The sequence below is a fragment of the Falco peregrinus genome, chromosome 9 (assembly GCF_023634155.1).
Source record: "Falco peregrinus isolate bFalPer1 chromosome 9, bFalPer1.pri, whole genome shotgun sequence".
Classification (NCBI taxonomy): domain Eukaryota; kingdom Metazoa; phylum Chordata; class Aves; order Falconiformes; family Falconidae; genus Falco; species Falco peregrinus.
The window spans coordinates 13,355,472-13,370,414 of NC_073729.1; the positions used below are offsets into that span (position 1 = coordinate 13,355,472).

Genomic DNA, 14,943 nt, shown 5'->3' on the forward strand with positions numbered 1-14,943 from the left:
CGGTTTGAATTTCAATCTAGAATTATATCTGTTGACATAATTTCATAGTGCTGACTTCAATTGTTTAGGATTACTGTTTTGAACTACATAAGGAAATCAGTTCTTTTCTCTATGGTTAGTAAACTCCATCCAAGTGCATTTTAATGTATGTAGGAAGCCATAAGGCAATTATCTATAATATATTCTGATGTAAAAAACAACCATTAATTACTGGCATATTAGAATAAAAACTCTCTTATATATTTAAAGTGTATTATTACATATTTAATAAACCAATATAAATATTTGCTCAGATTTAAGAATGGTATTTCTATTACGACAAATAATGTTTTTAAAACCATAACTGTCTAGTTGGCTTTTGGAATAACACGTGACAATGATTTGCTTAGTTTCATTCCTTTATTTCAATAAACCATCCAACTTGACTTACTATTCATACAAAATATTAAATGTAAGTATATAAAAATTCCATTGGGAAAAATATCCCTTTTTGTTTACTGTAAAAAAAAACCATCTAGAAATGAAAGAGTAATTTTCATATTTTAAGGAAAGGAACAAAATCCTGTATGTTTCCAGTCAAGCAGAACAATGGCAGGACCCAACATAACAGAAGCTTTAACAAAAAGCAAAATTCAAACAAGCCCCAAATTAATAGAAAGAAACCAGAACAAAACCAAAACAAAACAAAAAGAAGGCACCATATGATAACATGTATTTTAAAGACTGCTGGGTCAAATCATTAAGAAAAATATTTATATAAGTAATTAACACTCATAATTAGTGTGTCATATAAATCTGAGTGAAACTGCTAAGTAGAAATCACTAGAAGTCCAGGTGCTTCTTGCCGATGGCCATAGCACCACATCCTGAGCTCAGCAGTTTGGCGGATTCTGCCAGATCCTGTTTGCTTGCGCGGCTCACTGTGTCTGACAAGTCTGGAGGCAAATGCAGTCGCTGTGGCAGGAGATTTTCAGGAGGGAGAGGGAGACAGAGATGGAGAGAGAGAGAGAAGAAAGGGAGAGGGGAAAAAAACAGGGAGAAAAAGAAAGAATAATTGCAGGAGAATTTATTTTCCATAGCATGTTTCCAAATGCCATCTTTTTCCTGACTGATCAGTGACTTTATTTACTGACAAATAAAACACTTCCCAGACACTCTTTTAGGCTGACCTGGAAACAGTTTTGTATATTTTCAATAGATTCTGTAAATTGGAATAGATTTTTTCCTTATGAAAATTTTCTAAACAAAATCCAAATTTGCACAAGGTATTTAATTACATCTATGGGCATTTCTCCTTTAAAAACAAGTGTTTTGCCTGTATGTCAGCCCCTAAATCAAATCCTTTGATTTCCATGGCATTACAACGTCAGTATAGGTTTATTTCAAACACACATACTTTGTGGCAGAGTCTGAAAATAAATGTGATGATCAAAAGATGGAGTGGGCTCTCCCTGGTTGCAGCATTACTCTGCTCAATTTTTCTTCTTCATATTCTACTGATAGTTAATAACAACACGCAGTGATAGTAGTTGCATTTGTATAAGGCAATCATATATGCTAACTAAACCTTGCCACCCCTCGTGAGTTTTAGGAACATTACATCCAGTTTACAGATGAGGAGACTGAGACACAGGTTACACGGTTGTCCACAAGCACACAGTCCTTGCATAATAGAGTTTATTTTTCAGCTACGACAAAAATATTTCAGCTCTCCCTCTGAGGATCTTTTACGCTGGAGATGTACAAAAGACATGACATTACCATTTAGCTTTCGTAAAGTAAGGTGAAAACGAATGTAAAACTGAGGCTTTACTTGGTTAATTACTGGCTCACTTTTGAACACAGCAAGGTACTGAAAGCTGGTCAGATGAGACAGTTGAGCATCTTCTGCTCAGTGCAATAATTTATGAAACTGGTATCATGGAAGGAGCGTATTTCTTGAAAGATTTAGTAGGCAAAGGCTAAACTGTGTGGCTCTTCTCTTAAAATGCATGTGCTTCTGAAGGGAACAGGGTAACAGTAATGGCTGCAAAACTATTTTCAGAGGTGGTGTGGACTTACCCTTATATTCTGCTTCTTCCTATGTTTTTGCTTTTATCACAACACATAAATACTGCTGCCTTTTATTCAATACCTTTGCAACTTTCATAGGATAAGAATTCAATTAAAAAGCATAAGAAATATCTGTATTTACAGTGGGCTGACTGTTCAGTTCATTGCTGGCTTTGAGATTGTGCACTTAGTATCACTTGAGAGGTGGTCCAAAGTGCTTCCTACCAGAAGTGTGCTGCGTTGTTGTCTTCTCCAAGGGAAGGAAATGTGTAAAGTAACACACGTAGAGTAGGAAAGCCTGTACCCAGGCTGAGATGACATACCTCAGTGTGGAAACAGGAGAAATGCGTGTACTTATTTGTAGCACTTTTTGCCTATGAAGCACCATTTATGTATCAAAACCCACCCACGTTACACACCATTTAGTAATGATGATGCTCTCACATTTCACTCTTACATCAGAATCTGTGCTGTAACTTACAGTTCCTCCCTTATTCCTAAGAAGGCTAAGCATGTGGATGTGAACAGTGGTCCATGACGCCTCATTTCTGCATTGACATGATATAAACTAGGGCACGTGCCTACCTTGTTTGTCTGCTGAGAACAATGTTTGCTAGCAAAGAGCCAATGTACAACTTGGATGGTACGAGGGGGGCTGTAACCACTGGAAAATGAAGGGCAAGGAAAAGCTGTGAAGTGCAGATGATGACTTGGCAGATCTTTCAGCAACATTTTCGTTCCAAAAAAGTGCGTAGTACCCTGCTAGCAGGGTGCAGGGTATCTGGTATGTGGGAGGCAGACAGACAAGTGGACTCATCCAGCCTTCTCCCACTCACTGTTAGCATCTCTCCGCCCTCACCAGGGAACGGTGCCTTCCTCTAGGGGAAATGCGGTCCCGCTCTCTTCCTCCTGCAACTAGCGACCCTCTTGCCAAGTCTGCCAAACGGATTCAAAGCACGGTGACAAAGAGCAAAAAGAAAGACTCAGCAAACTCATCTTATGCAGGGACTAACTAATACCACAGTTAGGGAACAACTGTAAACTCTGCCACACTGGCCTGGACTTAAAGGGGGGTCAAAAGAAAAAAAATCTTGCTATTTACACAGCCTCTTAGTTACTGCTATGTTTGTTCATTGATATATATTATAAATAGAAAATAGAAGGATATTTATAAATTTGCAAAGATTCAGACAGGAGAAGTAGAAATTAAAGATCCTCAGATTGGATGGTGGGACTGGATGAGGCTTTTACAGATGTATTTGTTATGATACGGTGTTTCATGACACACACATATACTCCTCCCACCTTAGTCTGTGAAGAGGATGTACACTGCTCATTTAGTGACTGGCTATTCAGTATTTTGTTTTCTTGTCACTGTTTAGTCTGAACTTTTCTGACTTATTTATTGTACACTATTCAAACCTTGTTCTGAAGACAGAATGGCTTTTCAATAACACATGTCAGTACACAGCACTTAAATGCTTCGCAAATACCGTGTTATTTTCCTAACACTCTTGTGAGATAAGGCAGTGAAGTTACCTCCATTTTAGGGACAGGGAATTGAAGCACATAAAACACACGGCAAAAGGTATCTACTAATTTCAGAAACACAATATGAGGCATTTAGGACTTGCTTTCCCAGATTGTTTAGCACTGCACAGCATTTCACATGATCAAATGCTAACTTCATTTGCAGCTGTGAGTGCTTAGTATTTCTTCAAGAACTCCAAGTCAGGCACTCAGAAAATAAGAGTACAGAAATAAAAATACTGGGCTGAAGCGACATGACCACACAGAAGCTCAGCGGTATAGGCAGAGACACATCAGACCTTCCACAGTATCCTTCAATTGTCTTAATAACGAGACCATCCCTCCTGCAATCCTTGCCCTCTCCACAACGCAGATTTTCAAACATCACAACATATTGCTGGTTCTCCAGAGAACATATTTCTCTGCATATTCCACATTCATCCTCAGGTCAGATGTATTCTGAACAATAAAAACACCAGGGTCCTCTGAAAACTGCTGAATATTATCCTGCTACTAAGATCTAAATCACAGAACACACACACGCACACACACACGCTACCTCTGAATAAAGCCTGAATAGGCATTTCAAAATATAATTCCTTACGTTTTCTTTTCACAGCTTAAAAATAAAAACAGGGCTGCAAATATTAACCCTACTAAATATTTTAAGACCATTACAAAAATATTCTAAATTTTAAACCACGAACACACTGGAAATGCATTGCGTGGCATTATACAGGCACCCACAGGTTAAACAACAGGCCTTTATTTTTGGCACCAATAGGGACATTGCGGTCACTTGAACTAAGGCAGTAAGTGATAGCATGAATAGGCTGTGATCCTTTTTGAACACCAGCATTACAAAACGATCAGACATTTTCACAGATATTTGCTGACCACAGAGAAACAATCCCATTTAAAGTCCCAGTTTAGGACAAAATGTTTTCTGGTGGACAGCCTTCTCTGCTATTTCTGAGGCTGTGACCTCCACCCCTTTCAATCTCTCTTTCTCTTATCAGTTTGAAAGAATGAGGCTGAATTTGCTCATGTCAGCAATCCCAGTCCTCATTGCACAGGCCTCCCATCCTGCAACTGGTCTTCAGGACAAAAGCACTCCTTCTCCGGTTATCTGCTCTCCATAGCGTCTGCTCCAGCCACTCTCAGCTTTCTGCTTCCAAGCTCTTCATTCCTGCTTCTGCCAGTCCTGGGTTTCTCTCACCTGTTTCTGCCCATATTCCATCCTCTGCTCCCGTCCCTAATGCCTACATCCAAATTGAGCGCCAGGCCACCCTTTCTTGCCTCAGCCCTTTGTCTTCCTCATCCTCTATATGTTGTCCTCCTCCTTTTCCCACCTGTTGTTCTTGATCTGTCCTTCTTTCTCCTGCTGGCACTGCCTTCCGTCCCCCCTTCCTGTCCCTGTCCCTCGGCACTGGGCCCAGAGTGCGGGCACAGGCAGCGGCTCGCCTCCTGGTCCGGGAAGCAGGTACATCCCTGGAAAGGGGGCAAGCTGAATACATGGTTGTGCTGGTTTTGGCTGGGACAGCGTTAATTCCCTTCGCGGTCACTGGTGCGGGGCCGTGTTTGGGATCTGTGCTGCAAACAGCGCTGGTGGCCAGGGATGCTTTAGCTCACGCCGGGCAGCGCTTGCCCAGCGCCGAGGGCTTTCCTGCTCCTCAGCCGCCAGCCAGCAGGCTGGGGGGCACCAGGGGCTGGCAGGGGACACAGCCGGGACAGCCGAGCCCCACGGACCAAAGGGACATCCCATCCCATGCGGCGTCACGCTCGGCATGGAAAGCTGGGGGAGAAGAAGGACGGGGGGGACGCTGGGAGTGACGGCGTTTGTCCTCCCAAGTCACCGCTACGCGTGGCGGAGCCCTGCTGTCCTGGGGGTGGCCGGGCACCTGCCTGCCCCTGGGGAGGGGGGAAGGGATTCCTTGCTTTGCTTCGCTTCCATGTGCGGCTTTTGCTTTGCCCATTAAACTGTCTTTATCTCAACCCACGGGTTTTCTCACTTTTACCCTTCCGATTCTCTCCCCCATCCCACTGGCGGGGGGGGAGAGAGCAGCTGCGTGGGGCTGAGCTGCCGGCCAGGGTTAAACTGTGACAGCAGCACTGCGTGTGCCTTGGCCAAAGAGGTGGATTTTTGCAGGACATCAAAACGACGTCCCTGGCATAAATGCTAGACATAAAATTGCGTATTTTCATTTGTACTTTTAGATAATTGAAGTCTTTCGCTAAAATATTTCAGTGTGTGGATAAACAAAACTACTGCAGCCTACAGTAAGCTGGCAGGACAACAATATTTTAAGGCAAAATGGTCATAGTCTGCCAAAAGTAAATATGCAAGTGAAAACAGGATCCTATAATCACCTCCTTGTGATAAGAAATTTCAAAGAAATGTAAAGTTTGTCAGTGTAAAAACTAGAGAGTGCTGGAGTAAACTTCCTTTGTGCAAAGTTGACTGTGTATCTGCATTATCATAGTGTGTTTAATTACATGGTCACACATGATTTTCACGCATGCGGGCTGTTAGAAAGGTTTAAACTTGGGATCTTCAGAACTGGACTCTAAGCTTCATTCACTTGATTAAGAAATACCTGGCGATGGGAGCAGGCTATTACAGTGCCAGGCCTGGCTAGGAAAGGGCACGATGCGAGTGCTGGTGCTTCCTGTCCGCTCCGTGTCAGGCAGGTCCTGAAGGCTTTGTGGCAATAGGAACAATTACACTGAACCCAGCTAAGCACACAGCTTTAGGGCATGTGTTACAAAAGGAACACAGTTCAGACAAAACTTATTACGTACTTTGCCTCTGCTCATTCCCTCTGCCTGAAGAAAACTTCCAATTACCTTATTTATTCTCAATGGGGAAAAAAAAAGTGGAAGACAAGAATATGTAAACCTACAGGCCAGAAGGGACACCCAGCTATCAGCTAGTCCAGTCCCAGCACTGAGGACCAAATAAGAGCCCTGACGGTTTTCTGACACTGGTCTGCTTTGTAAGACTGGGATGTAAAAAGATCCAGGCTATTCGAGGAACTTCCAGTTGGCTGGTACATTTGGTTAGGGTGTAATTTATTTTTTTAAATCAACAAAATCCCTAGTAGACAAAAATACTAGCAGGTGCTTCTGCCAGTGTAGCTTATTGTATCAAAGGGATTGTTTTACGGATTTATTATAAAAAGCAGACTTTCCATTGTAAGACTTTTTTTCTCTTCAGTATTAAGAGGATTGACCAGCAGTTTTCCTAACAACCTCTCCAGATATTGATTATACCTCAGTGACAAGATGCACAGAAACAGTATGCAGGCTTTAACTGACTATAAAAGAGGTTGAAAATAAAAGAAAAACCATGTGACTGAACCTAAGCAACCAAAGACAGGTTAAACAAAGAGCTAGCTACTAGAGATAATGTTAAAGAACTGATTACTATACAATGATACACATAAGCTACACATACTTCTGAAGGAATCTACTTGCACTGCACTGTGGAGACAACTAGTGAAATCCAGTATTATGCCTACATGGTATAAACAACAATCAGTTCATAAAATTACTTTTCAGGTTTGAGGAAATGTATGCCTGCACAGACTGTTTTTTACACTAGCTAAAATACGCAGAAATAATTGAGGGTAGAAGACACTCAAGATACAGAAAAATTTCATAAAATTACTTGAGGGCTACTAAAATCACATATTCTATAAAATGCTTTAAGCAATAAAAAGTATAAACATGTTTAGCATGAATATGATAAGCAGGTATACATATACTGGCAAAAATCTAAACCCAAAGTAATTCTTCCTCATATTACTCCAAAATCTTTACTTTGGTAGCTATTATAAATGTAATACATTAGCAAACAAATACATAATAAAAAGAGTGATGCAAAATCATTGAATCTCATTAAAAAAGTGGTGGTAGTTTATTTTTAATTCGATATATATTAAAGTAATCCCACTGAATTTAACCTTGTGACTCTGCTAACAGTTCTACTGAAGCTTTCAACAACTGAGCCCAGACTTCCCGAAGTTAAGCTTTACAAAAAATATCTTTAAAATTCCATTTATTTGGATCTTTGACCAAAAAAATTGCTTATTAGTCTACTATGGCTGCAGTTCTGCCTTGGGGCAGAGAGATGGGTTAATGACCTCTCTAGATCCCTTCTAGTTCCATTTGCTACAACTCCATGAAAACTGAAGTCACCAAAGCCGAAGGGATTTGGTTTAGGGGAAGAGGGGGGTGGGGAGAAGAATTTTAGGAATGCTGGGAAAAAGAAAGATGCAGACTTCTAGCTGGGGAGTTTTATATCCTACTTATTTCTCTTTGAAGCAGAACTCTCCCCATTCCTTAAAGGCCACACAAGAGAGGACAGGAACAGTCCATGGTACAAAGGCCGAGTTCCTGTTACTGTTTCCTCTTCTGCTTATGATGTCCACAATGCAGCCCTTGCATTATGTTTTCCCTTTGATATCTTATTACTTCATTTATAATTACTAGTAATTATTTCTATTCTCATAATACCTAGGAAAAGGCTTCAGCATTTTTGTAGGTATCATGGAAAAGGTGGGTTTTAAGGAGAAATTGGCAGGAGGTTAGCAATGCAGCTTTATAAAATCTCCCCTTAGAGTGGAGAACCCTGTTACTTGCTTGAAAGTTATCAAAACTGTCAAGTGATTGTCACTGTTAGCTGACTGGAAATCGATTTCTTATTCATTATTAAGATCTCACAGGCAGGCTGGGGAACAGGACCTGGAGGCCGTTGGAAAAGAAAACAAGCAACCTACATCTTAAGAGAAGAGGGAGCCAGCAGAGGGATGCCAAATCCCTCCCCAGGCGCTGGGCTGGCTCTTCTTGCCGTGAAGATGGTTGTCCCAGCCGGGAGGCCTGAGCTGGCAGTGCCGGCGGCCAGCTGGTACTGTGCAGCTGTGCTCCCCCAGACTGGGCTGCTGGGGCAGAAGGAGCTGTGCCAGAAGCAGCCCGCACAGCCCCACCAGGGGCTCCCCGCTTTGGTGGGGAGCTGCACTCTGCTCGGGCCATGGCCATTTTCCTGTGTTATCGCTTTTCCAGGGCCCCAACATGGAGCCTGCTGCTCCGGGTACGATCCTGACCTGCTGCCCTGACCTCTCAGCTTGACAGTGGGCTTACCGCACAACTGTGGGTCTGTCTGGCAGTCACCAGGACTGGTGGTGACCCTGGTTGCCTTCTCTGGACCTGCTCTGCTCTTGCTATTTGGGAAGGGGAAGGATTTAATAGCAGTGGCTGAGCCCGCCAGGGACATCGGGTGTACCTTCAATGCAATGGTGACATGTGGCACGGATCCCCTGCGGTGCCCTGAGCAACAGCTTCAAGGCCACTGTAATATGTTTTTTACATGGTGAAAGAGGTCCCAAACAAACAGCTTTCCCTGACAGGACACACCTTGCATTTCTGGCTGAAATAGCTGCCAAATGGTTACAAACTCCTTAAGAGATACTCATTTCAGAAGCATCTTAGCCTTGCCAGTCAACAACTTTACTGCTTTTTTAACAGTTCATCACCAAGCATAGTAACTAACCGGTCTTCTTGGCAAAAACAAATCACTGCCTTTGGGCTTAATAAACACAAAGATGTGCAGGTATAAAGTCTGATACGTAGTGTACTGATGTATCACTTAAGCTGACACAACTTTGTAACAACTCACATACAGATCTGACAATATTACTATGAAAAGATATACAATTCCTATTAATGCTACAAAAAACATTTGAGTTAATGTAAGTTCACTTATCAATGACAAAACAGTAAGCCCTTTACCAGAGAAGACATTATAAGCTTTCACAGCAAGGACTAGAAAAGTCATTCCAACCAGCCTGGACCTGTGTCAGGCTGAAATCACGTGACAGTCCTGAAATTTGGTTCACAAATAGTGATGGTGTCTTGCAAGCTGTAATATTGATCTTGTGGAGAGAATGGTGTGTCTCACAATCTACAATATTTATCTCACGGAGAGAATGGTGCCAAACTATCCTCCCATAACTGCACTTAGGTCTTAGGCAAAATATTTTAAAACTCGTTTACTATGCATCTCTTACATTCACATTGCAGTTTTCTCAGTGTTTTAATAAATTCAGGAGACAAACCAGTTGGTAACTATTTTTCTGTATAATGGACATGAATTCAGTTTTCTCTTGCTCTGCTATATTCACAGATGCTACATTGCCATTTTTAGATCCCAGCAATGCAGAAATTTTCTAAACTGATTATAAAGACAAAAGACTTGACTTTTAAAAAGAGCATTCTAAAATTTTCTACTTTTCAGGTAACTGTGATTGACTTATAAGTAATCACAACTATATCAACCCATGTTATAATAAGCACATCTACCATATGCATTTCCTAGTTCTTTAAGTTGAAGCACAATCTGAGCCGTCAAAATTAATTATTGTTAACATCAGGTGTTAGGAGAAGTCTTCCACTAAGAATAGCTGATAAATATACTTCTACCTACATATCCCTGTCTCCTAAAGGACACATTGCTAATATGAAAATAATTTTTTCTATATAGCTAATAATACTTAAAATACTTGAACACAATCCTAAAACTCTTATTTTCCATCACTTGCAGAATGTAAAATAAACCCAGGGTAATTCTCACTTCACCTCATTTACAGGACAGTGATGTTTTGTTGTGGGTTTCCAACACCACAAAGAGATTATTTAAACAGTGACTTCAAAAGACACCTGGGAAAATTAAGAACCCTTCAGAAACCCCCTTCCTTTTGTGACAGACTTTATAAAAGCTGGCTTATGTCTCAGAATGCTGAATCTTAGCATGTGCCTCTTCAGTGCAGCTTTCCAGTGTATCTGCTTTACAGAAGTGGTATGATTATATCCAGGAGGATTCAGTTCAAACTGTGCTTATTCGTTTGGATGTGCCACATGGTACTGTTTCTGTTCTCTGACCAGAAAACTATGCAAAGTGCTTAAAACCTGAATTCCTGAACTTAAAACTCGGTTTATTAAACAATAGCTGTTGCAAAGTGAAAATCTTTCAGAGATAGCGGTACCGATTGCTTATTTCCAGTAACATGTGAGTAGAGACGGGTGGGTTTTCGTATGTGCAGCACTAGTCACTACTTTTCCATGGCAGGAAAGGAAAGTACAGACAATTGCCTGAACAAATTCTTTCATTCCAAAGAAAAACTCCAAGATGTGCTAAGGATGATTTGCTACATGTGAAGGGAGGCAAGGGAAAGATAAAAATATCAGGAAGATTTACTTTCTCTGACACTTGAGAATGCTGGGTGTTTGGCACCATGGAGTGCTCTAAATCAAGTACAAATCCCAGACCCGCTTCATGGTATAACCGTAGTCTCTGCATCATGAAGAAGCTCCCTGTGTTAAAAACGGGGTGGGATTAATCAGTGATGGTTGTAGGCTATCCAAGGACTACAGCTGTTCAACTGCTTGTCTGATCCAAAATTCAGAGAAATACATGGTAATCTTACGACCAGAACTGTACTAAGTACTATTGTAATACTTACTGACCCAGCTCTTACCAAGCATATATTGAAAAGATCGTCTCTGTCCTGAAGAGTTTACAGGCTGAATATGCAAAGTGGGTAAAAAGGAAGAAGTGAAAGATAAAATATCTAGACAGAAGGGAAAATACTGTGATATATAAACACTGTATTAATGCCAAAGCTTTTTTTAATTTTCCTTCTAACTGAAAGAAGTATTGCATAGAAAGGTGAGTGAAAGAGAACAGCCAGAGGGGAAGAAATTAAGTGACAAAGGGCTGAAGACAAGATGGAGTGAAGAAAGGGAAAGATGGAGGGCAGGAGGAGATATATTATCTAGGCATGCTATAGTTGAGATTGGAGCACACTGTCTAAATGCTGAAGGGAAATGCTGATGGTATCACCTACGTCCAAAGCAAGCAGATGAGCTTTTCTCCTGGTCTTTTTGCTGAATTTCTCCTCTCTGAGCTTATATCAGAGGAGTGTGGGACCTGTGATGCAAGTCTGAGTAATTCTAGGGCTCTCAGGATAGCCCGGATGGATGCTAATGTTAATGTCACATTCTTTTCCCTGTCAGATTCATTCAACCTAATTGCAGCTGTCTACAAGTCAGCCACTCGGTTTAACCTATATTATATACTTAGGATGAGATGAATCACCCTTGCAAGTGCTTGCCCATCTCTGCTGATTATTCAGGAAACCTGGGCTGATTAGCTTAACCAAAATTCTCAACTTGGAGTGTAAAAGACCAAGGAGAGGAATTCAGTCCTGAAACTGTCTGAAGATTCTCATTGAGTCAGTGGCTCCACTGTATCTCCTCTTTCTTGGGGTGCCATTGCAACATGCCACAAAGTATGGATTTCATATGAAACCACAGACAGTTCACTGGAAACATTCCGGGGTTGCTGGTGATGCCTGCGCTGCTCTACAACAACTCGGGTCTCTCTACTGGGAAGCTTGAGAAGTGTTCAGGACATTGTCTGTACAAGCAAAAGCTATATAAGTAAGGAGGAGGGTGAAATAGCATTCAGAAACAAAAGCATCTGTTCTAGGAGGTCCGATATACCACATTGTTACTGTTACCCTCTATAATTTCAGCAAAGTTGGAAAACTAACCAAATATTTGAGTTTGCATCCAAAGCTATCTGTTAAAAGTGCACTATAATCTATTTGGCTACTGTCTCAGTTTAAATAGTTTATCACATTTCAGAAATGTGACATTCACTTCATTAATACACCCATTCAAAACCCACCATTTTATCCGAGGAGGTGCAACAACACAAATAACTGATAAAATGTGTTCTGCCTTTAGATAAAATTGTCCAGATAGATTTCAACACTGCACAGAAAGGTATGTTCTTATACATGCTCCAAGACAGGTAACTCTGTTACAAGTGCTTTCAATGCCTGATTTGCCAACTCAAAAAAGAAAGACAACAAAAAACCTAAGCAGACTTCTGGATTGAATACTTCTGTCAGCTATTGCTAAAATACACATTGCCTGGAAACTTCCACTGATTTCAAGTATCTAGTCTTTATAGAGCCTATGAAATTTAGAGTTTAATGAAGTGCTTTCCTAAGAACAGGAGAAAATAGGAGCTGCACTGAGACTCTGGACCAGCCCAGCTGTGGGCTGCCTCAGTGTTTTTTCAATTTTGCATGCATTGACAATGCTGATTTCCTCCTGTACATCAGTTGCAGGAGTTGTGTGTACAAATGCAAATGCAACATGTAACTATACATGCAAATGCACACATTACTTATCACTGCATCTGGGTTATTGATAATGGCCAATGTGTTTACCTACAGAATCTCTCCAAGGCATGCAGTATTGCTCTAGAAAGTGCTGAGACAGTGTGAGCTGTATTGTTTTACATTGGACTACACAATGCAAACCACCCATACAATATGTCCCTGAATGCCTCTGTTTCAAGAGACCAGTGTCACAGGTTTGGCAAGTTGCTGGTTATGAAGGACGAGTGCATAGGGGGCAAAATGGAAATCCTAGCTGGGGGGGTATTGTTGTTTTATACTGGGAGTAGCTCTATGCTCAGTAGTCTATTTACTTTTTTAGGTCAGCTAGAATTAGAAAATTTCCATTGCTAGGCAGCCCAGCACATCTGTGAAGCATTTCTGGGCGTTCAGACCTGAAGCACGCGCTGCCCAAAGGGAAGATTCATTACCCCGTGTTACATGGCCCGCCAGTCCCTCCCCCTGACAGCACAAGGGCTTCGGCAACAGGAAAGCGCCTTAACTTCATGCAGAAACATATTACATGACCAGAACACAACAATTAGCACGTTTGTAAAGCTTCAGGGGTAGGAACAATTTAATAGCTTTTTGAAGCAGACTAATTTTCTGGAGCTTTTCCTCCTTTTTTTTTTTTTTCCTTTTCTTTTCCCCCTTCATTATTTTGCTTTTCATGCATGGACAAGTTCTTCTTTGCTACAGGTATTTTCTAAGTCTGCCTTGCAGGATTATGATGTGTAGAGAAACACAAAATATTCCACCACTTTAAAACAGTGCTAGAGAAATGAAAAAGTGCTATGTAAGTGCAAAGTATTCTTACTAATCTCTGCTTTAAAAGAAAGTATCATTTAGATAGATAAATTTATTGCTGGTTTACAAATTCCTGCACATTTACAAATCAAGGCTCCTAAAATGACAACCAGTTTGTTTTATGTTTGCAGCTTTTCACAAGCTAGAAACTTCAGCTCTGCAATGGCAAATGCCACTGTCAGATGCTCCATGCTATGGCAAAAACCAGGCCAGAAGAGAAAAAAAAAAGTATTTCTGCTATCATTGCCTTCTCACCCTAAAAACTGGCACTGATGTAGGAAGTATGTTCAGTTCCTGTAACTCCCAGGTAAGGATGCAGACATTATATAATGTGTATTTTAATATCTCTTATTTTCAAAACTAATCCTCATGACTCCTGAAGGTTACAGTTTTAAAACTCCAGCTAACAAAGCCTTGTGCTAATGCTACCAAATAACCTTAGACTTCAGAAACCACTGAAGTGTGATTTAATATCTGGAATATTGGATCAACCTGTTTTGGTATGAAAACGTTCTATGGCATACTTTAACTCAGTGATTGATATTGCTTACACAAAAAATATAAAAACTGCACTGGTGATCCAGTGGTCATGTTGGCTACCCTTTGGCAAACCAATGCTTTAGACGAAGTTTAAGCACAGGGTAAGAACTTGCTGGGGAAACATTAAAAGACAGGTCACGCTAATTCCTTTTTAAATGACTCTTTCTAAGACTCAGTGTAAACTGAAACAAATATATTACATATGATTGACAGAAACTGGTATCACATTAAATGCAAGAGTTTTGTGACTAATTGAGATTTAAATAAACTACAATTTATCTTGAAGTTTGGGGGAGGTCTGAACATTTGAGCACATTTCTACATCAAAAATGTGTTTTGTACAGAAACTATATGTCAAATTATAGTTATTTGCTTTCTGCTGTTTTGTACTTTTTTTGTGTTTTGTACTTTTCATGTGTCAGTATTTTTTCATTTTGCTTCTTTATTCCATACTACAAGTAAGTGTCTTTAGAGCAATAAGATCTTTAAAATCCCTTTAGTGTTTAGAAATGTCAACAATTCAGTAGACTCTACTTGATGAATAGGCCAGACAGAAAAACCTGCCTCAAGTTTTTATCTCAAGAGAAGTAAGGTGCTTTGAAGAGCACTTGATTTGAGATTTAGAAGCCTGCTGCTATTCAGCACACGCTCTTGAGAGCTGTTAAGTCCTGACCCATAGCATGAAAACAGGTTGGAGGGAGGGAAGAAATGCTGGTAAGAAATATATTTTGTACTCCCTGCATAATTATTTCTTTTAAATACCATT

The 14,943-nt window shown here is 40.6% G+C and overlaps 1 protein-coding gene across 1 annotated transcript in view; it reads right to left on the bottom strand.

Moving 5' to 3' along the window:
• Window positions 1–380: 380 nt before the first annotated feature.
• ELP4 (elongator acetyltransferase complex subunit 4) overlaps window positions 381–14,943 on the bottom strand; it is a 149,916-nt gene continuing 135,353 nt past the window's right edge. Inside the window, exon 10 of the mRNA XM_055814759.1 lies at window positions 381–954. Coding sequence (XP_055670734.1) covers window positions 823–954 — 132 coding nt within the window. The 3' untranslated portion in view covers window positions 381–822. The remainder of the gene's footprint in view (window positions 955–14,943) is intronic.